The 22,552-nt window shown below is 30.7% G+C and overlaps 1 protein-coding gene across 3 annotated transcripts in view; it reads right to left on the reverse strand.

The window, feature by feature from the left end:
- Positions 1 to 22,552, reverse strand: part of LOC141525863 (uncharacterized) — a 76,692-nt gene that overhangs the window by 3,101 nt on the left and 51,039 nt on the right. For 2 of the 3 annotated variants that reach the window (XM_074240551.1, XM_074240550.1), the window contains 3 exons: positions 5,230 to 5,328; positions 1,495 to 1,836; positions 1,152 to 1,367 (listed from right to left, as the gene is read on the reverse strand). In XM_074240551.1, the coding sequence (XP_074096652.1) occupies positions 1,152 to 1,367; positions 1,495 to 1,836; positions 5,230 to 5,328 (657 nt within the window). The remainder of the gene's footprint in view (positions 1 to 1,151; positions 1,368 to 1,494; positions 1,837 to 5,229; positions 5,329 to 22,552) is intronic. The other variant, XM_074240552.1, reaches the window with a different exon arrangement.

Here is a 22,552-nt window from a genome sequence, read left to right on the forward strand (position 1 = left end):
TTAATTCAAATTTATTAAAACTTATTTTCTATTTTTTTAGTTCGGTTTTCTATAAAAAGCGTGTTTTTTAGTTTTTTTAAACTATTATTTATTTTTCTGGTCAAAGTTTCATTGCACAAAAAATTATTTTTTTCTGTGTAGGAAGTCAATCCGACTATTTCTGGCTGGACATCCGACCGTGCGCGTTTGCATATATGTGTGTAGGTATACGTACACTGAACAAAAAGTTAAGTGTTAAGGTAGCGATCGAGATTGCTACTAAAAGCTAAACAGATCGTTCCCGAACGAGACCTTTGTAATTATACAGTAGATCGCGCCGAACATGAAATTTTTTTTTTTTCAGTACATGTATGATAATAAAATTTTGTCGTACGGTATCTTTAAAACGAGTAAACTTATTGCGGCGAGCGACATGGCGTTAAAAGATGTTCATTGAGATTTCGATCCAATTAGATTTTAAAGTTAATAGGTCGAGCCGTTTCAAAGATTATAGTGCTTCATTTGAAACGACTTTTTTTTTGCTGACATGAAAGAGGGACACTCAAACGAGACTCTGTAAAATTTTGCACTGATTTGGGCCAATTGATTTATTCTTAAAAAATGATTAATCAACATAACATATTGTTCTTCAGAAACTATGTCGACTGCTGCCGAGTGCTTAAATTTTGTTAATCTGTTCTTGAGATTGTTATCGAAGATGTAACAAATCGATATTGAGCTTCGAAAAGTGCGTCCCATCAAGCTGGAATCCTGTCTAACTATTGCAGCCAAACGTTGCTAGGCCCAATTGATATAAATTTCAGAGTAATGGAAACTATTTTCGTACATGAAAAGATAGACAGTATTATTGAAGCACAATAACACTTCTCTACATATAGCAAAAGTAACCTAGGAAGCATACCTATTACTTATTTATAGTTTATAAAAATGAAGCTTAAGTTTAATGGTATCAATAATAAATAAATTCTAAACTTTAATCTTATACATTTAATGTAGAAAGTGTAACACTTATTATAAAAATAAATTAATGTATTTTATCATGGGACCAGGTTATAGTGCTGTGTAAAATTTCGATAATTATATTAATTATTTAGCACTTCATAGATGATATTTGTAAAAATAGTGTGCTTATTCAGTTTTTTCGTACTTACTTGTAAGTTCATCCTTTGTAAAAGTTCTTGAACTGATCTTGGTTTATGTCTGGACTTCCGATTCCACTTAGTTTTTTCAAGTTCACCACTGCAACGCGGAACTCTTTCATTCAATATTTCTACGTTTATAAATTTAAAAAATCCAATTCGATTGTGCGTAATTCCTTTCCACAAGCCACTTTTATTCATCTGTATTACATCGATCACATCGCCTTTCTGTTAAAAATAGTGAAATCAATTGATTATTAATTGTGTTTTACTATTTATTGGCATAGTTTAAAATTTTTAACTGACATTTTGAATAATTAGAAGCTCTATTGTGTAATAATAATACATTCATTACCTTGAAATTTAAAGCATCTTTATCATAAGGACTCGGTGTATAATCAACAATGGCACGGGCACGACAAAGTATTGGTCCAATCGGCGTTGGACTGACAGCATCACGATCGTCACATGATATAGAACTATGATTACTGTCAGCTCGTACCAAAGCTTGTGTACTAGATCCACTCCCACTTGGGAGACTTTCAACACTACTGGTATTACATGGAAACGCGTCTGAAGAAGCTCGATCTTGTCTCAGCTTTGTAATTTTTTTTTGTACTTCATAACGTAAGTTTTTTGCATGTCCTACGATTCCAGTTCGTGCGCCATTACTATCAAGAAGAGCACGTGCTTCTGACTGAAAATAAAATTTTGTATGAATTATTTTCGAAGAATTTTCAAAAAATTAAGCGTCTTGCGCTCGATAAATCATTTCGGAATCAACATTTTAAAATCGACTAAAAATATTATAACCTTTTACATGGAACTAATAACATTCAAAGGAGTTAGAATTGAAAAAGTAATTTATAAATATTATGACTATTATTAGATTAGTGGCAACTTTCAAATATTTTAGACGAAAATTTACTGTTGAAAAAAGATCCTTTACAATTTACTATTGTAATTTTATCAAAAGATTATAGTATTAAATTCAGTTAGAAAAAATGCGATGTTACTATCGTAAATGTTAAGAGAATGAAAAATAAGATGTCAAATTATTATTATTCTTATATTCATTTTTAAATTTCCAGTGCTGCTTCTGTACCTTTCCAATAGAAGTAACAAATTTTAAGATAGTTGAATTGGAATATTTCTCAATTAATGTGAGTGTTAGCCGTGCACATCAGCGCTAGACTCCGAGTTTATGTAAGTGCTGAAGGACATTCGTAGTAATTTACCTCGGATAGCGTAGAGAGAGAGAGAGAGAGAGAGAGAGTCTCTCGCTGTCAACTAAGAGTTCTAGGTTCGACTCCCGGTCGAAAGTTCTGATTTGGATTTTCGGTTACCTTAAAGTTACCAATGAGTCCAACCTCCTATCCTTCTCCCTCCCTCAAATTTTTCTTAGAGAAACCGACTGTCCATTTTTACGATAGTTGAATTGTAAAATTTACTAACATGTCTTCCATAATTAGTTTTAAGAGAATTGGACTTTTTAAGGCTCTTGTTAGTATCATTTGTTGGATAAAATTTACAGTAATAAATTGTAAAAATTATCAAATGAGAAGTATAGTTCACGGTACTATTGTATTTTATAAAAATTAGGAAAAAGGTTGACCCTGAAGGCCATCCCTGCAACTTCCCGCTAATTCCATACCTAGGCGCTTAAAATTGTACTTATGACGTTTTTGAGCTCTTTGAGCTCAAAAATACGATTTATTTGTTATGTTAGGCTCTCCGAGCTCAAAGAAATAGCTTTTCTTTTCTCTTCGAGCTGATATAAGTTTCATAGAACACTATTTTTTGAACTTTCAAACCGTAATAACTTTTGAATGAATCAACCGATTTTCACGTGGTTGGCGGCATTCGAAGCAATTTTTAAAGCCTCATAGAGAATTTTTAAATTTGAATTGATCGAACGAGGAATTAATTCAGAGTAATCCCGGAAGAAACACTTTTTTCGGTATTCTTTCGACAACGATAACTCACGAACGATTCAACCAATTTTGACCGGGCTGGTAGTGATCGACATGTTTTTTTATGGCTAATTAGAGCTAATTAGTTTTTGGAGTTAATCGATAGAGCCGTTTAAAAGTTATTCCAAAAAAACATTTGAAAAAAAATTTTTTCTGATTTTTTTTCAGATTTCTGAAAATGAATTGGTCTGAATTGGTTCAAATTTTCAAGAAATCTAAGTTTGTTCAAGACGCTTCTAATGGCGCCAACCACGATGAAATTCGTTAAGCCGTTTAAAAGTTATGAATGGTTTACATACGGCCGCACACACACACACACACAGATCTACGGATATTATCGCGGAAACATTTGGGGAAGCTTCCTAGGACTCTAAAACGTTAGCATCTGTTGAAAATTCGATTATCGAAAAACGGTGTGAAACCAATAACTTTTTTTTTGAAAATTTTTAATTTTCTTATTAGGAAGTTAAAAATGACGATAGTAAAATAGTAAAAATCCCTTCAATTTTCTCTCCGCGGAGCCTAGTGATCCGGTGAACTAAATCTGCGATCTGAATCTTTATATTTTGGGCTCAAACTTTCTCGTCTTGACTTCTATGAACAGTGATCACGAATTGGTAAGTCGTTACATGATTGGAGGTAATCTTCCATAAATGAGAAAGACTATTAATCGCTATGATAATGCCATCGTGCGATTGCTTAAAAGTGATGAATACGCTCTTGATTATTTCTTCATAGAAGTGCTGGTTTATTTGTATTACTTTTTAATAACGTAAGAGCCTAATGGAATGAATCATAAGAGTCAATGATTCAAGAGTCACGTTGAAATGTCATTACGAAGAGGTCGCAGTGTCTTTTGCTAGTAGCAAAAGCGGTCTATAAAAGCGAGTTGCGAAAGCGATTATGTAATGTGGTAGACGCATCTATAATTAGCAAAGCAATGATACGCTACAATAAAGGTGTCACGGTAATAATCACATGAAGACAATTATCTATCCTTTGAATGACCTTGATGGTCCTTAGTCTCACTTAATCTGAACCAGTGTATCGGAAAGATCTTTTTAGTGATACTTTAGCGACTAGAATTTTCCTCCATAAACTACTATGTACGTATGTTTTGATGTTTCGTGCAAATCGTGCAACACAAAATGGATGATTTGATTGCCCTACAGCCAAATTTTCAAAAGTTTTGCGTAGTCGTATAGGATCTTCCATATCGGACATAATTCATGCATAACTATAAGTAAATTATTCACAAACATTCTCTTATAGGAATACGTAATTAAGACTCTTATTAATTCAAGTATGATCAGGCATGACTCTCCACAATTTGTGGATTATTACTATGCATAGCACTTTGTTCTAACTAAAGCACATTAAAAAAAAAAAACGTAAGTTAACATAAAAATGCATCGTTTAGTTAAAAAGTGATAAAAATCATAATTATTCGTGCAAAGGATTGCGTTCTTTCCGAATTCAAAGATTTTTTTCAAATTTTTCGGAAGACAAAAGAAAAATTCACAACCTTTGCAACATAATTCCTGCTATAGTATCACAAATCTGTACATTCACAATACTTAGTAATAGTATTTGCTTGAGCTCGTGAATATTGATGGAAAGTATTATGCGTACAAATATAATAACTTTTAGAGACTATGAATTATGATTTGTTCTCTTACAGCATTTGTTATCATTTATTTTTCTGTCAACAGATTTTGTTTATAATTATACAAGTTAATTTTGAATAATTATTATATACAATTTTTTTAACGAACTAATAGTTCTACCAGACTAATTACATAATTAAAATTGTTAGGTAAAAAATAAATCGAGTTCGTGTTAAATACGTCATATCATATATTTCAGAGAAAATTAATTCATACCGTATTTATTTTCAACTATGTATTTTTTTTTAATGCACAAACCGTGAAATGATGTGTATGATTTTTCTTGTATTTAAAAACCGGGAATGGTTCAAATAGAACACCCAACTCATATAAGTACTAAATTTCATTTATTAGATTTTTTTCTTACATGCAAATACATCAGTGAAGTGCAATATTTGTTTTGAAAGTCAATAACTACCCACTAAATCATATATTATTAATGAAACATACACCGTGAATAGCTGATGAATATCGACCCATGAATTCCTGTTGATCTTCAAAATCACTGCTTTGGTTTGGAGATAACCCTTCATCATCACTGCTTCGACTCTAGAAAACCATCAAATCCATTGTGAATGGAATATTAATAAAGCTGTCATAGTATACAATAAATATTTATTATCAAAGAATAAAATTAAAAGTTACATACAAAAAGAAGGAAAAAGATATGTTTGCAATTAAAGTTTAAAGGAAACTGAAAAAAAATTCAGTTAGCCTGTACCGAGATGTAAATCCGTATCTCTCAATTACTTGCCGAATTTATGAATTATTTATTATTATATCTAATTAGAAATATTTAAAATTGTTCGATTCACGTTAGGTATAATAATGTGTAAATTCTACAAAAGTGTTAACTATAGGTAGTGGTTCAGCTCCGATATGCTAGATAGTGAGAACATCGCACGCCTCTCACAAGTTCTTATTTGTGTTTTAATAGTTTTAAGTTTCGCAGGAAGGCCATTGTGTTAATTAATTGCTTGAGAAGTGGTCACACTTCTTTGGCAGATAGCTTGCACCGTTTTAAAAGTTGTTAATTCTAAACAGTGCTCATGTGGAGAATCCGTTGAGGAACTGAATCATGTGAATTAGCAGAGTAAAAATTTTTATGAAGCTAGAGAAACTTTGCTATACGACCTTATAAAAGGAAACATTTTTCCGCCTGTTGTGATCCAAGTCTTGTAAAGTGATAAGAATCTAGCTGTAGTGATTTTAATGGCCAAATTTATTAATTTTATTGGTGTAAATAGAGAAATAAATGATGGGGTTCTACTGTACAGGCGATTCAAGCTCTTTTACACGCCTTTATTTGTTTGCTTACTGCCTTTCGTGGTTACTTTTTTTATTGTAGCTGTGTTCTGACTTGTGCGTTCTGTATCACATGCTCCTTGTTCTTTACCTCTTCCTGGGATCCTAAGACAGTGAAATGGGGAGACCAAAGAGATTATCCGGATCATTACAGTTGAAACAAGGCCAAGTTCTCGATAATCGATATGAAACTCTTCTTTATCGATTATCGAAACGTTAATCCCTTTTTCTAGCGCGCAGAGATCTACGCGCCAGCTAGCGCTGACCAAGCGGTCATCCATCCTAGTACTAACCACAATAAATATTGCTTAGCTTGGGTGATCAACAGAGTCAGATGCGTGCCATATTAGTGTTAGTTTTACCCAATAGATGTGTTGGTGCCTCGAATACTTTAAAAACCTAGCTATCAGTTTGGATTCAGGCGGAGCAAATCTTGTAGCGACAACTTGACGCTACTAAACGCAGGAATCCCGAGCGCTTTTGACGACAATGAAGTCCTGGTCTGTCAGTTGATTTAAAAGAAGCTTACAACAACATGCTGCCCGACGTGTTAGTTAAAATACTCAGATAGGAAGAAATCCCGGAGCTCTTTCTTTCCTTCTTATACCGATTAGTTGGTTTTAAAATCTTGACACTCAGATATGAAGGCATAGACGAAAAAAGAGTTATTTGCAAGGGTTTAGCTCGAAAAAGGGTGCTAAGTTCGCTTTTAAATACACTCTATGTGAAGCCGTTGGAATACATTTCACGTAACAGATATCAACTAGATGAACCTAGTTGATGACGATGACACCTACTATAAGATAGCCAACCACTCAAGGCAAGCATTAGAGGATTTAGAAAATACTATAGAAGACGTTTTAAAATTCCTCGATTCTAGTGGACTGGAGCCATCACCGGAGAAATATCAGTTGTGCGTTTTTAGATGTGACAATAAAGTAGTATTGAGGCAGTAGTCACTCACAATTGCATATAAAGTGGTCAAGTTCAATCTAGTTTTTAAATTGTTGGGTTTATACTTTGAAAACACCTTAAAATGTGATACACAGATTGATTCAATTCGAGAAATATGCTGAAATTCCTTTTGTCTACACTTATCTACCTTCGAACTACTTGGCTGGGAGTGGATTCGATGGTCTTATGACGGTTATACATAGCATTAATTATATCCCGTATTGAATATGGAGGGTTTTTATTTCATCCATTATTATCGGCTAAAGTTCCTAAAAAATTATCAGTTATTCAAAACAAGGCTTCAAGGATCGCCATGGGATACAGTCAATTACGATCAATCTAATATTGGCGGAAGTTAAAAAACCTCCGATCCTTCTCAGTAATTGATATCTGTGTACGAATTTTAGGTGAAAAATGATGTCAAACACCGAACATTGATTGATTCCAGTACTCGAAAAATTGGTGGCCAACATTAATAAGTTATGAACCAAGACTTCGTTTACTATTTGCATACGAGGATCTAATACCAATAAAACATTATATAGTTACATGTGATAAGACATGGTGTTATCATCAATCCTATAAATTGCTGAGGTTCATTTCAGACATAGACTTGAAAGAGAGATTTGTTATACAAGAGACTAAAGAATTCAATCACAAATTTTATAGTTTTTTTGTCACGAATCAAGAAGAAGTAGTTGGTGGTTTACGGATGAACCGAACACAGACAACAGTGAGTTTGTCGAATTTTCAAACTTTCAAGCAGCCTTAAATTCCGAAGGAAGATACCGCAAAGTCAAGTACACGCCTCAATGATCACAGTAGAGGCGATATCCATTTCCACCACGCTTGAATTGCTCTTTGACGGTAGTGAAAAAAAATTTCAAATCTTTAGTAACTCCAAAAGTATCCTCGAGGTGCTTGAAAATTTTCACAACCCGGAGAAACAAAAACTTATTATCTTCCGTTTCAGGGACTAATCACACAGACTTCATTTGTTATACAAAAAAGTCAAATTATAGTGGATACTTGCTAACGTAGGTATTCAGTACAAATTATCCTTCTTATGATATTGAAACTATGCTAGGAGAAATAAATTCGGTGTCTGTGATTGCTATATTAAAATTTGTAAAATCAATTAATACAAATATTTAATTACTTAATAAGTTAATCTTTCGACGACTTTTGGAACGAAGTTCCTTACGGCAGGCTTGGAGGAGATAGGGATTATGCTGCGCGACCGGACTGAAATCGTAAGAAAAATATATAAAGGAAGTGCAATCGTCGAATACCCAAGCGAATAGTGTATAAAACCTTTTTCTTTCCGTTCGCTCATCCCTTATCTTTCTGATCCTATTCCGCCTCGCCAATGCGTAGTATATACTCATGAATTCATGTACAAGCAACGCGCATGCGTCATTCTTCCTTTATCTTTCTCCTTCTGCCACGACGTACATTTGAACTTCTTGTCTAACCCAGTGGCGGATACTCACATTATAAACTCAGTATATTTCTTTTTTTGCAAATTGTGTTCTTTTTATATTATACGAAGTAACTTCGTTCCTACCTGGTGTCTTATGACACCACATCATTATTTTTTATATTTTTGATGTTTATATTTAGTGCTCAATAAATAATAGTGTTAATAATACCTTCTAGAGGGGAACTTTGTAAGTAAGAGTTGTGTAGGCGCTAGAAAGAAAATGGTGGAATATCACGCAGTATAATCTGGATTATACTAGTTACTATATGAAATTTGTTTTCAGTACAGATGCACTGAGAAAACAGTTTGTTTGATTCAAATACGCAGATTTATTTGAAATGAATCAAAAATATTTATTTAATGTTAACAAATTTATTTAATTTAAATATATATTACTTTGAATCAAATACTACTTCGTTTTGGTTTATTTAAATGAATCGACTCATTTATTTCATTTAAATAAAGATTTGTTAACTATAAACAAATCTCGCTTTAAGTAAATTACGCTTGGTGTCGCTATAGTCGCCACTTATTTTGTCCCGCTAAATTTCGCCATTCCAAGACATTGTTTATATACTTTATTTCCAGACCGGTAAAACGAGTAAGCGTCTTTTCTTATTATTTAAATGGAATAATTCTTATTGTGAAGTGTAATAATTAAAAGTTTATAATGGAACAATTATTGGAAGACGGATTTGTCGCATTTGTGGCCTATTTTTGAAGGTAAGAGTATTGTTTACATTTGAATTTTTGTGACCAACCTCTGTTTCTTTTATATTTATTTTATTATAATATTTATTTGCCTATTGATCTTAAAGAAATTATATTTTTTCTGGTTGTGACTTATTATTTTTATTTTTTTCATTAAAATTTTTTTTTTATATTTCATGTAGTCATTGGAACGAAAAAAAAAATTTCTTAACCTAAAATCCGTGTCGCTTAGTAATAATTTTTTTACAAAAAATTTTCAAATGTGCTATTGAATATAAAATTTGTATATTTTATAATAATGTTGATTTATTGTTATAAAAAAATATACTACTATTAGTTATAATACTAATAAAAATGCTACTTAATTATAAAAGATATAACTACAGCGTATCGGATTATGGCTTTTAAGTAAATCTAGTTGAGTTTTAAAATAATACTTTTGATTAACTTTCTTTTTTCCAAAATAAAACTTCAAACGCGGTACAGAAAATGGAGTGACTGAAATTAATATTTTACAAGAGCTATTAGAAAATAGCCATGAGCTTGAAAAAATTGTCAAAATTATGGGCACAAGACTAAAGTTGCGACAAAAATATCGTGAACTCGTAGGTTGACAATGCTTTGATTCTATTTATAAACCCAATTTTTACTATTTTTTTTTTTTTTTTTAAATAAAATAATTAATTAATAATACTTTTATTTTTTTTTTTGTTTATACAGGTAGAAAAAAGTAAAGTTCCTGACATTAATGCTTTGCCTTCTACATCAAGTGCAGTCGAGTTAATTGATATCATTCAGGGAGATCTGCAATTTGATTCTACTGGTCTTTTTCGAGAGATTAGTTCATCTGGTAATCAAATAATTGATATTTCATCACATGAAGATAATTTGGAGCAACTTACATTAATTGATACAGTGAAGAAATCAAGTGACAAAAAAACTTGTTCCAAAAGTAAATATTTTCCTAACGGATTAAAAAGTTTTCTAGAAAGTCATCCTTACGGTGCGGTGATTTTAAAAATTTACGATCACACTCAAGAACTAGATTCTAGCTGCTTAACTATTTTGATCGATATTATAATTTTAGAGCTGATTCAACGTAATAACCTATTAAGCAACGATGATTGGAGGCAAATTACACAAGAGACAATAAGCGTTTTTCCATCTGAATGTAAAGAAACATTTTTTGTTTCTCCAGTCAAGTTAAAAGATTCTAAAAGGTTGAAATCAGAAGTTTCAAAAGGCAAATTCGTTGACAAATTTCGGAACATGCGAACATTTATAAAAAGAGCTGATAATTTAGAAAAAAATTTAACAGTGCCGAGTAAAATTGAAGTCGCTCAAAATAATAATTTAAGTAGTGCCAGTGACAGTCAAAAAATTCTCCTACATGAACGAAGGATTGAAGAAGTTTACAAACACTGGGAATTATCCTACGATTTACGTGAAGCTGACTATGTGAACAAAAACTTTCAAGACATTGCAGAAATTTTGAAGCTCTGGCCCATCCTAAAAGAGTCTTATGGCTACCAGTTAATTGAACAAGATTTTAACAAAAAGTATTCTGTCACCAAGGACAAACTACTTGTAGGTTGGAAACAATTTTATAACAAGATTTATAAAATTAGTGATAAAAAATTACTTCCTCAGCAGGCATTAGAGAACAAAAAACTATTAGATAATCCAGATTTATCTGATGAAACTAGAAATATCATTGAATTTTCACTATTGCCTCATTTTATTTGCCCTAAGGCTAACAAATGTAAGATTAATCACTTAAAAAGTGAAAAAACAAAAAACTTTTATAAGGCGAACATCGAAGGTGCAGGAAAAAGTCTATTAGTTCACATTGAGGTAAATTTTTTATGTCTGTATGTATTTATAGTTTAATATAAACTTCAAATTTTTTATTTTATATTTAGATTCCTGGAAAGATTAAAGAAGTCATCAGTGAGCTGAAGAGTGACTGCAAAAAAATTGGACTTCCGTTTCAACCATTTGTTATAGTTGTCGGGAAAAATTACTCCGAAATTTTAGAAGTTTTTGTGTGGGTGAATGATGTAATGTATAAGATTCCTACGTTTTTAAAAGCTGTTGATATTCTTATGAAAATTTATATTTCATACAACTTGGTGTACCCACTAGCAGGCGAACATATCTATTATTTAATTCAGTGGGCAGTTTATGAAATCAAGACTAACATCGATTCTAAAATTCCACACATACTTACTTTAATCAATAAATTAAAAAAGCATATATTGAGTCAAATTAAAATTAAAAATAACTTAAAAATTGGAAGAAAAATAACATTACTTTGCGATAATGTTTAAAGCCCCTTAAATAGGCCTTATCAGAATGTGTAGGTTATTCACATAACTTAATTTCGTTTTTAAAAGTAAACTAAATTTAATTTAAAAATAAATTACAATACATTATTATTTAAATAATAATATTTTAAAATGCATTGTAACCTTTGTTCATTAGTTTTACAAAATTTTGATAATTTTATTTATCATTTAAAAGCAGCGCATTCAAATGAACCTCTATATATCTGTATTAATAAAAATGTCATCGTACTTTTTTAATGTATCTCAATTATATGAACATATAACTAATTGTATTTTACATAATTCTATGGATGAATTGATTAATGTTCCTGTTAAAAACTGTAGCAGCGTTGCTAATTTGCACACAATGCAAGAACATCAATCAATAAAAAAAAACATAATAGTGGAAAAATAATTAAAAATGACAAAAAACTGATGATAATTTTTTTAAAACTAGAGCTACACAGTTTATTGGTAAACTTTATAACAGCAAATGTATTACTCGCTCAGCTGTTCGAAATATAATTGTAGATTCCTCTGAACTTTTACAACTAATAACAAGTCATACCGGAGAAAAATTAAAAAATTCTATTCCAATCCAGTTTCATTCAAATATTGATAAATGTTTAAATTTCAATGTATTTGAAGGTTTTGAAACAGAACATAAAAGATTTAAATTTTTTAAAGAAAATCACTTGTTCATAAAGCCTGAATCATTTTATATTGGAGAAATAGATGATGATAGAAATGTTGATGGTAAAATAATTTTAACAAAAAAATGTTATAGTCAAATAATATCGATAAAAAACGTACTTTTTCATTATTTTCAATTGCCTTATGTTTTCGAAAAAATAACAAAATATATCAAAGTTGAATCATCAAAAACTTCATCAGTTTATTCTAGTTTATATCAAGGAAAAGTATGGAAAAATATAATGAAGTCATACGAAAACAAAATTGTTATTCCTCTGTACTTATACTACGATGACTTTGAGGTTGGTAATCCACTGTCTACAGCTGCAGGGATTTATAAAATTGGGGGACTATACTTCTCGATTGCCGCTTTACCACCTGAATTTTCATCTTCTGTTGATAGCATTTTTTTAGCTCAATTATTATATACCTCGGATTTAAAAACATTTGGAAATCAGAAATGCCTCTCTAATATTATTGAACAATTAACTGATCTTGCAAACACAGGGGTTTCTATTATTATTGACGGTGACACGAAGCATTTATTTTTTGTGACTGTGGGATTATTAGGTGATAATTTAGGCGTTAATAGTATTTTTGGTTATAGTGAAACTTTTGTAACGACATATTTTTGCAGATTTTGTCAAGCATCAAAAACAGAATGCTATCAACAATGTAAAGAGGATGTAAAATTATTGCGTAACTGTGAAAATTATGCAGAAGATGTTAAAAATTTATCTCACGGAGTCAAAGAATCTTGTGTTTTTGACAAACTTCCATTTTTTCAAAATGTTGTTAATGCTACGTGTGATGTTATGCATGATTTCTCACTAGGCGTATGTAGGTACGATATGGCGAAAATAATTGAAAATTTTATTGATAAGAAATACTTTACTTTAGAACAATTAAATGACCGACTAAAATACTTTGATCATTCTGAATTTGATCACGGAAATAAAGTATCAACGATATCAAAAAGCCATATTCAAAATGGTTGTATAATAATTACAGCTGCTGAAATGTCCTGCTTAGTAACATATTTTGGAATCATTATTGGCGATTTAGTTCCCTTTGATGATTCTGTATGGGAATTATACTTGTGTTTGTATGATATTTATGATATTGTCATGAGCTCAACAATTTCCAAAAGTGAAATAATTCATTTGGAGCAACTTATAAAAATGCACAATCAATTATACATTGAATCTTTTTCAGAAAATTTGAAGCCTAAGCATCATCTAATATTACATGTCCCATCTATAATAAAAAATATGGGACCATCAAATGATTTTTCATGTGCAAAATATGAATCCTTCCATAAGCTTTCAAAAGCACAGGCTAACATAGTGAATTCGCGTGTTAATATAATTCATACTGTAGCACTTAAAATTCAACTGCATCTTTGTTACAAAATTATCAGTAAAAGTGGTTTAGAAGATCGCTTTGAATGTGGTGATGTTAGTGACGTTGATAATTATACAGATAATGCTTTTTCTTTTTGGAAAGGTGTTGAAAAATACTCTGTGTCGTGGCTTAAAGTTAATGGAATGCTTTATAAGCCTAGTTATTTGATTTATGTAAAAATTGATGATAATAACGACCCAGTGTTTGGTTTTATCACTAATATAATTATTTGTAAGACGGATGATGTATATATACTGTATAAAGAATGTTTTAACCACGGTTTTTTAAATAATATCAAATGTTATGAAATTTCCCTACCATTTGAAAAGTCTGAACAAATTTTGTTACTAAATAAAAATGTATATAGGCATTGCATTAAATCCCATGTTACTGGCAATGGAAAAACTGTTGTTTCTCGGCGTGATTTATAAAAAATAAATTCAGTTTAACAATGTATTTATTTGATTTTTATTTCTGTTATTGTATTTTTAGTTCCTTCAAATGTGTCTGATACAATCGACTAATTTTATAAATATTATTTCTTATGGAAATTAATTAAATAAATAAATGAATAAACCCTGGTTAAAAATATTGATTGAAAAGGATTGAAAATGATGAAATTAGAATACTTTTGAATAATTTCAATTCTTTTTCATGTATATATAGATATACAGTTCACATAGGGTGACTGATTCCCAATACTTTTCAATCAATATTTTTAATCAGGGAATACACACGCATATATACATATATACATACATATATATATATATATATATATATGCTTAGATAAATATGTATTGGAATAGTTTACTATAATAGACAATAATTATGATACCGAAATATGAAAATTAAGTTAGCCGACATCTGAAAATTTTTAGAATTTTTTTTATTGAAAAAATTATTACAAAAAAAATTTAAAAAAAAAATTCCACATGTAAAAAATTTGAAAAACTATCCGTGTAATTTTTTAAAAATATTATTTTATTTCTAATTCAATTGATAAAAAAAAATAAAACTTTTTCGCTGTCGGCTAATTTTAATTTCATTACCGAAATTAGCAGACATCTGTCAATTTTTTAAATTTTTATTACAGGTCAACGATAAAAAAACATATTTAAAAAAAAAATATGCACTTGTAATTATTTTTAATTTTTAGACGTGTAATTTTTTAATTAAAATTTATTCATAATAATTTTATTATTATAAAAGTCCAAAAAATTGACAGATGTCTGTTAATTTATGAAAATTGAGTTACCTGATATCTAAAAATTTTTAGAATTTGTTTTATTAAAAAAATTGTTACAAAAGAAATTAAAAAAAAAAATTCATTTGTAAAAAAATTGAAAAATTATAAGTGCAATTTTTTAAAATATTTTTCAATTTTAATTTAATAAATGAAAAAAAAAAAATTAATAACGTCGGCTAACTTTAGTTTTATTGTTAATTTCAGAATAATTAATAATTCCAAAAAAAGTGCCCATTTTACCCCAAACGTTTGATATGTCTACGTTTACTACTTTCCTAACCTAAAACTAAAAATCATTGCTTTGAGTATATTCAAACATACCATTTGTTTATAGTTAACAAATCTCATTTGGTTGAAATATATCATTGTTTGCACCAAAGAAATATTTGTTAACTATAAACAAATCTGGATTTCATTCAAATATACTAGAACTTTGTCTCAAATAAATCAATTTGTTTGTATCAAATAAATATTTCTGGTGATATTTAAATAAGAGATTTATTTATAGTTAACAAGCCTCATTTCATTTAAATAAACTGTTTTCTCAGTGTGCAATTGAGTATAATTTGGAATTTTATTCAGTGTAATCTTGTCTTTTTTATGTTCTTTCCAAGAATTCTCTTACAACTGCTTCAATTTATTATTAATAGTCACAATCAAAATTCAAAACAGGGTTTTCGAAATTTTCAGGTGAAAATTCATTTTCATTTAATAATGTCTTACAAATACTTGATAATTGAATGTATGAGATGAGCTCTCGCTTACTTTATTAAGAATCAAGTAATAGAATATCTCTTTTAAAGCTTTTTTATAAAATAGCGATTATTTACAGAAGTTTCACTAGATTTTATGAAACATTTTTGCTTTAATAAATTTAGTAGCATGATACAGGTTGGCAATATTTTGTCGGCTCGGTACTTGCTTAACAAGGCGTAGGACCGGGTTCGATTTCATCATGCATCAATGAATATTATTTTCCCAATAATATTCACGTGCATAACGTTGTCAGCTACATGGTGGTGATCCGTGAACTATTTTCAAGCAAGTTAAAGGTAACGCTCACCTAATTATAAAATGAAAAAGGACCAAGAAAGCCACACTTTGAGTCAAAAAATCTACACTGACGTAATCTTAGCCCAGTTGTATAAATACTCAAAATCTTTCACTGCAGCAATCTGTATTGAATCTGTACTGAAGTTGCTTAAGAAGTTCAAATAAATCTATACCGACATCTGAACTAAAATTATTGACAAGAATTTATTTGTAGAAGGCCTGCTAAAAGCTGTAATGAGATTGCTGTGAAAGTTAAGTTCAAGCTTGACTATAAATTATTTTGAAAAATTTTTCATTTACAAATATAAAGAAATAAATAGCAATCAAATTTTTAACTCACACCGATAGAAGGATTTATTAACTATTAATAATTTAATTTCGTTGAAGACTATTATTTGATTTATTAAATTTTAATAAATATTTTTTAACATTCAATAAATATTTATTTGGGAGGAAAGTACATTTATGAATGGTTAATAATTTTTATTAATAATTAACGAATATTTATTAACAGCGAATAATTATTTTGTTGAGTGAATTGATTTCGCTTGTAATGTCATATGATAAAATTACTTATAAATAAAAATCATCTTTATAAATTATTTGCATTAATTATATTACATTATGATACCGTTTATTGTAAAATACCAAATTCTATCACAGCTCATAATTATCTCTTATATTTTAAAATATTAAAAATGTTAATTTATTTAATGAATCGAATTACACTATTGGAAAAAATTAAGGCATCAAAAAACAATTCCAAATTTTTGGGCAATTTTCAGCAGGTCGTAACTTTGAGAGTAATGGTCGTACAGAAAATAAAAAAAAATAAATTGTAGCTCCAAAGGTTTAGTTTTTGGATTAGAACTTTAAAATTCTGTAGACTCTGCGGTTTTTGAGTAGTCTTAAAAAAACTAGCAACAAAAAAATTTTAGAAATTTTTGTAGTTTTTCTTTTTAGGTAGATTTCTTTAGAAATCTAACTATTGCATTTGTGAAATTTTCACCTGATTTTGCTATCATATGTTATAATTAGTCGAGTAGGTTCCAAAAATGCCATTGGTTAAAAAATTCACACACACACACACACGCGCGCGCGTATATATATATATATATATATATACATATTAATATAACCAGCCTTGTTATCAGGATATCTCGAAAAGTTTTCAACCGATCTTGATGAAACTTGATACACATATTCTTTAGGTAATTACCGAGGTCGAGTTCAAAGATGAGCAGAATCGGTCAATTAATTTAGAAACGGCGGCCATTTAAAATTTTCAAAATTTTGTAAATTTCAAGTTTTGTAACTTTAAACGTGAATAACTTTTAACTGACAGAAAAGAACTCGTTTCTGGAAACTTTATGGTGAAGTTGATTATAGTACCTTCAATTTGACCTATAACAGTCATACTTTATGAAAATTTTTAATAATTTTATAGGCCATTCAAAAATTTTTAAATAATGAAAACTTTTTTTCAAATGTCGTTTTTTTAGAATGATTTTTAAACAGCTTTACTAATCGATTGCAAAAACTAATCAGCTCTTAACATAAAAAAACTACGTCGATCGCCTCTGGACTGGTCAAAATTGTTTGATTCGTTTGTGAGATATCGTTGACGACAAAAATAAAAAAAAGCGTTTTTTTCAAACAAATTCCGAAATTTTTTATCTGATCAATTCACGGTTTGAAATTCATCATAGAATTCAAAAAACTGCATTGACTGTTGTCAACTGCGTGATAATCGGTTGATTCATTCAAAAGTTATAGTAGATTGAAAATCTATAATTAAGAAATTAAATAACAGAAACAAAGAAAATCTCATATCACATGAAAGCTACCTTCCCTTTCGGGTGAGGCCGAATGGCATTTTCGGTCTACGGGCGTAGAAAAATTTTCTTTGCTTAACCATTATAAGGATCGGATACTTTGGTCATTTCGCTTTAATTCCTTTTTTTATTCACCTTGATACGTCCACTTGTCGCCGAGATATCGGTCTTCAAATGGAAAAGGATCTTTTTGTCTTTGATTATCGATATCTCAGCAAATAATAATCGCACAGAAAGTTAAAGGTAGGTTTCAAGAACTGGAATATATTTTCTTTAACGACTCGTCATTGCTGTTTCGAAAAAAAATTTTTTCTTTTTGTCACATGAATTTGAAAATGCACCAAAAAAAGGCTTTTAGTGGTTTTTTGAAAAATCAAGCGCTGGATTGAAAATAATGAGGAAATCACTAATGTTAAGTGTGCCTTTTGCAGTTCAGTATGTCCAAAAAATCCCTATAAAGAGCCAAATTAATCCAGTCAGCTATTTTTTTGTTTCACTCGATCAAATTTTTGGAAAAATTAATGGATCATGTTTTTGGCTCTGAAAAGTTAATAATTTTTAAAAATAAGAAAAAAAAATTTTTCCGAGCTTTTTCCACATTTTTGTTCTAGAAAGTGTTTAAATAAAAAAAAAAAAAATTTCAAAAAAAATTTTTTTTTGGAACACCTTTAGGAAATTCAAAAAACCATTGTCCAATCATTGTTAACGCGTTTACACCGCTGCATTCCGGGATTTTACTGATCTCTTTTTATTTCAATTACAAAAAAAAATAATACCCCTAATCGAATTTCGATCTTTTTCATACGCTTTTCGGAAAACGCGGAAAGGGGTATTAACTTTTCAACTTCCCGCTAAGAAAATCAAAGATTTTCAAAAATCGGGAAGTTATTGTTTCCACCTCGTTTTGCAAAAGTTGAATTTTCATCAAATCTCGACGTTTTAAGGCCACAAGAGGCTTCTCTGATGACCCCCGCGATGTTTCACTATGTCTGTATGTGCGCGTGCGTGCGTGCGTGTGTGTGTATATGTGTGTGCGTTCTAAAGAATTTTCTCAAACTTAGATTTTCTGTGAATTTGAACCGATTCGGACCGATGGATTTTGAGAAATTTTAAGAAATCTAAAAAAAAATAAGAAAAAAATCTTTGTTGAAAGTGGTATTATTGGAATAACTTTCAAACGACTTTAACTACTAATCCGCCTTTAAGCTTAAGAAACCACGTCGATCGCCGCTAATCTGGTCAAAATCGGTTGATTCATTTTGGAGATATCGTGAACGAAATAAAACCAAAAAAAGTGTTTTTCTTCCATAACTTCGACAATTCTTTCCAAATCGTTTTGAATTAGATGGAATAATCATTAGAGCTTAAAAAATCGCGTTGATCGCCACCAAGAACGTGAAAATCGATTGATTGGTTCGAGAGATATCGCCGACGAAATATTTGGAAATTACTGTATTTTTAACATAATTCCGACATTTTTTGGATTAACTTTTAAACGGCTATACCGATCGATTCCAAAAACTGATCAGCTATTAAGATAAAAAAAACTACGTCGATCACCGCCAAGTCGGTCAAAATCGGTCGATTTGTATGAGAAATATCGTAAACGAAAGAAAACTGAAAAAATTGTTTTTTTCGGAGTTACTCTGAAATTCCCAGTATGATCAATTTAAACTCAAAGATTTGTTATAAGACTAAAAAAACTGCCTCGAATGTCGCGAACTGCGTGAAAATCGGTTGATTTATTCAAAAGTTATGGCGGTTTAAAAATTCAAAAAATAGTGTGTTCTATGAAACTTCTATCAGACTTTTGAGCTCAAAAGCATAGAAAAACTATTTCTTTGAGCACAGAGAGCTCAAAATAACACATAAATTGTATTTATGAGCTCGAAGAGCTCAAAAACATGATCAGTTCAATTTGAAGTGTTTAGGTATGGATTTAGTGGGAATTTGCAGGGGTGGTTTTCAGGGTTAACTTTTTTCCTAATTTTTTTTTCTAGCGAATGCGTTGTAGGCTTCTGTTGTTAGCATAGCTATATTGTCCTGACATGATTTACCTTTTCGAAATCCATATTATATGTTTGGAATGAGTTTTTTTGTCTTAAAAGGAAGCCATATTCCCTTTATTGTATTCCTGCCAGCTTCTTCTGGGATGAAAACATTCAGGGGTTCATCAGAGTCATCTGGAGGTGATAGTTTATTTATTGCTTTTTTCTCTTCTCCTGTATCTTCTTTTGAGTGACTGTCTGACGTTCTTTTTGTTTTACCATCATAGCTTTTTATTATGGTTCATACTTGTTTTATTTGCATTCGAAGGTTTATTGATTCTGCGAATTTTTTTCCTTCCTTGTATTTTATTTTCTTTAGTTTTTCTCTTGATTTTTTCATTGTTTCTTGGAGTTTTTCCCTATTTTCTTGAGTTTGATTTTGCCTGTACTGGTTTAGTGCTTTCCTTTTGGTTTCTATTATTTCGTCATAGTCTTTATTCTACCACGTTTTGACTTTATTTTTGTTGTATTTCGTTTGTTTGGGTATGGATTGGTTATTGTTTGTTTCTTTCGTACCGTTTGATATTAGTTCTTTGCAGATTTCGTTTCAGAGTTTGGAGTAAGCATTGAGATGGTCAGCTTTTTGGAAGTCTCTGATGTTCAAGGAGTTGGACATATTTTCTTGGAACTGTGTCCAGTCTACTTTTTTTGTCAGAATTTGAGGACGTGCGTCTGATATTTTCTGGTGCATTCGTCATGGTTATTTGTATTGCAATGTGGTCACTATTCCAGGTCATATCTGTCGTTTCCCAAGTGAAATCGGCTTTTGAGTTTTTATTCATAATTGTTATATCTAAGGTATTGTTACCATGGTTGTGGTTTATGTATGTATGGCTTCCATCGTTTATTATATATAGATCCAGGTCTTCTATTGCTGCAGCAAGGTTTAATCCTCTCTAATGTTTTTGAGCTGCCCCAGTCTTCGTTGTGAGTGTTGAAGTCACCTCCGATTATGATGGGTTCTTCGTTGCTTATGTTTAATAATTCTTTTAGAAAATTTTTCCAACGGTTTGTGGTTATTTTCTTGTTAGGTGGTATGTATACGCTGACTACTGTTAATTTTTTCTGATATAGGGTAACTTTGATTGCTGTAATTTAAAAATCTTTTATTGAGAATATGGGGTGGTCTAGTGAGACTCGTTCATATTGTAGTCTTTTTCTTGTTGCTATGGCAACGGCTCCTTCTATTCTGTCTTCTCTGTTTTTCCTGCTGAGGTTCATTTTTGTTATGCCGTATTTTGTTTCTTCTGTAAGCCATGTTTCGGATAATATTAAAATGTCGTTGTTTGTGCTGATTTTAGAAATTAGGTGGGAATTGTTTCTCAAGCCCCTGCAGTTCCATTGTATTATTCTCAGATTTGAATTAACTTGAGTCATTGTGATGTTGTCTTACGTCTCCGCCTCTGGTGTTGTGCTTTCAATGATTTTTTGGGCTTTTGATAACTCGGTTGACAGGTATTTTGTTTCTTGTTGGTCGTCTTGGATCATATTTTGATTGTCATTTGATGTGCTTAGAGTTGGTGTGAGTTGATCAAAATTTAGAGCAATGAGATTTGCTTTTTCCACGCCGTTCTCTGTTAGTACGTATATTGGTGTTTGTCAAGTATTTAGAAATTGTACTTGCTCTTCTGTTACTTTTTTCATTGTACTATTGTTGTTGTTGTCCTCTGTCCATTCTTTAAGAGGAAGTAGAGAGTGAGGTTGAGAAGCATTTGTTTTTCTTTCGATCTTCCGGATTTTTTGTTTGCTGTCAAAGTTTCTTTTGATGTTGCTTTTCTGTTAGTTTTTTTCGATGTCTTCTTTAGACGTTCTGATATTCCAATTTGGAGGGAACCAGGCTGCTATCGTATGGTTGTTTGGGAATATCCAATTATCTTCTTCTTTTGGTTGTTTTTTAAGCCGTTTGATTGTTTTTTCTAAAGTCATTAGACCTTCTCTTTTCATTATTTTTTGGACTTCTTCTCTGTCAATATTTAGCTAAGCACTTATTTTATTTGTTATTATAGCAGAGATTTTACTCTACAATTTCAGTCTGTTACTTTATGCTGATCTTTGCAGCTCACACAATGGATCTTTGTTTTGTCATATTCAGCTTCATCGGGTTCTTCAGCGCAATTTAAGCACCTTTTCTTTCCACGGCATTGTTTTTCCAGGTGTCCAATTCGTTGGCATTTACGGCACTGTTTCATTCTTGATTCAAATGGGACTATTTTAATTATTGTTTTAAGAATCTTCTGTTGGGTGGGGCGTCTTTCTCTTTTTAATACGAATTTAATTGTGTAACAGTTTTTATTTGCTGCTCAATTGGCTTTTTAATTAATTATGAATAAACTACAAAATACGAAAAAGGAACAATAATCAAATTAATTAAAAGGGCGCTACCAGGTTTATTATCACGGTTCCTGGAACCGGTCCAGAGCAGAGAGCTTATCTTAGGGTTAGAAAGAATGGAGGAAGGTGCTGTTAAAATGATAAATAATTAATTAACAATGGATCCAAAATTTACTAACAATAACAATTTTTAACAGAATTAATCACTCACATTACTACTCTGCACAAAGAATGCAGTGTGATAGAGATCGTCTAACCTAACTAATGCAGTGTGCGAGGGGTTGTTCTTAACACACAGCTAACAGAAGTAACAGCCTAGTGAATGCAACGTAGACCCAGAGATACCTCGACAGCTTACACACACACACACACACACACAC

This window comes from Cotesia typhae, unplaced genomic scaffold (genome assembly GCF_013202065.1).
Source record: "Cotesia typhae breed Kobodo isofemale line unplaced genomic scaffold, CoteBio_Ctyphae contig_27, whole genome shotgun sequence".
In the NCBI taxonomy this organism is placed as follows: domain Eukaryota; kingdom Metazoa; phylum Arthropoda; class Insecta; order Hymenoptera; family Braconidae; genus Cotesia; species Cotesia typhae.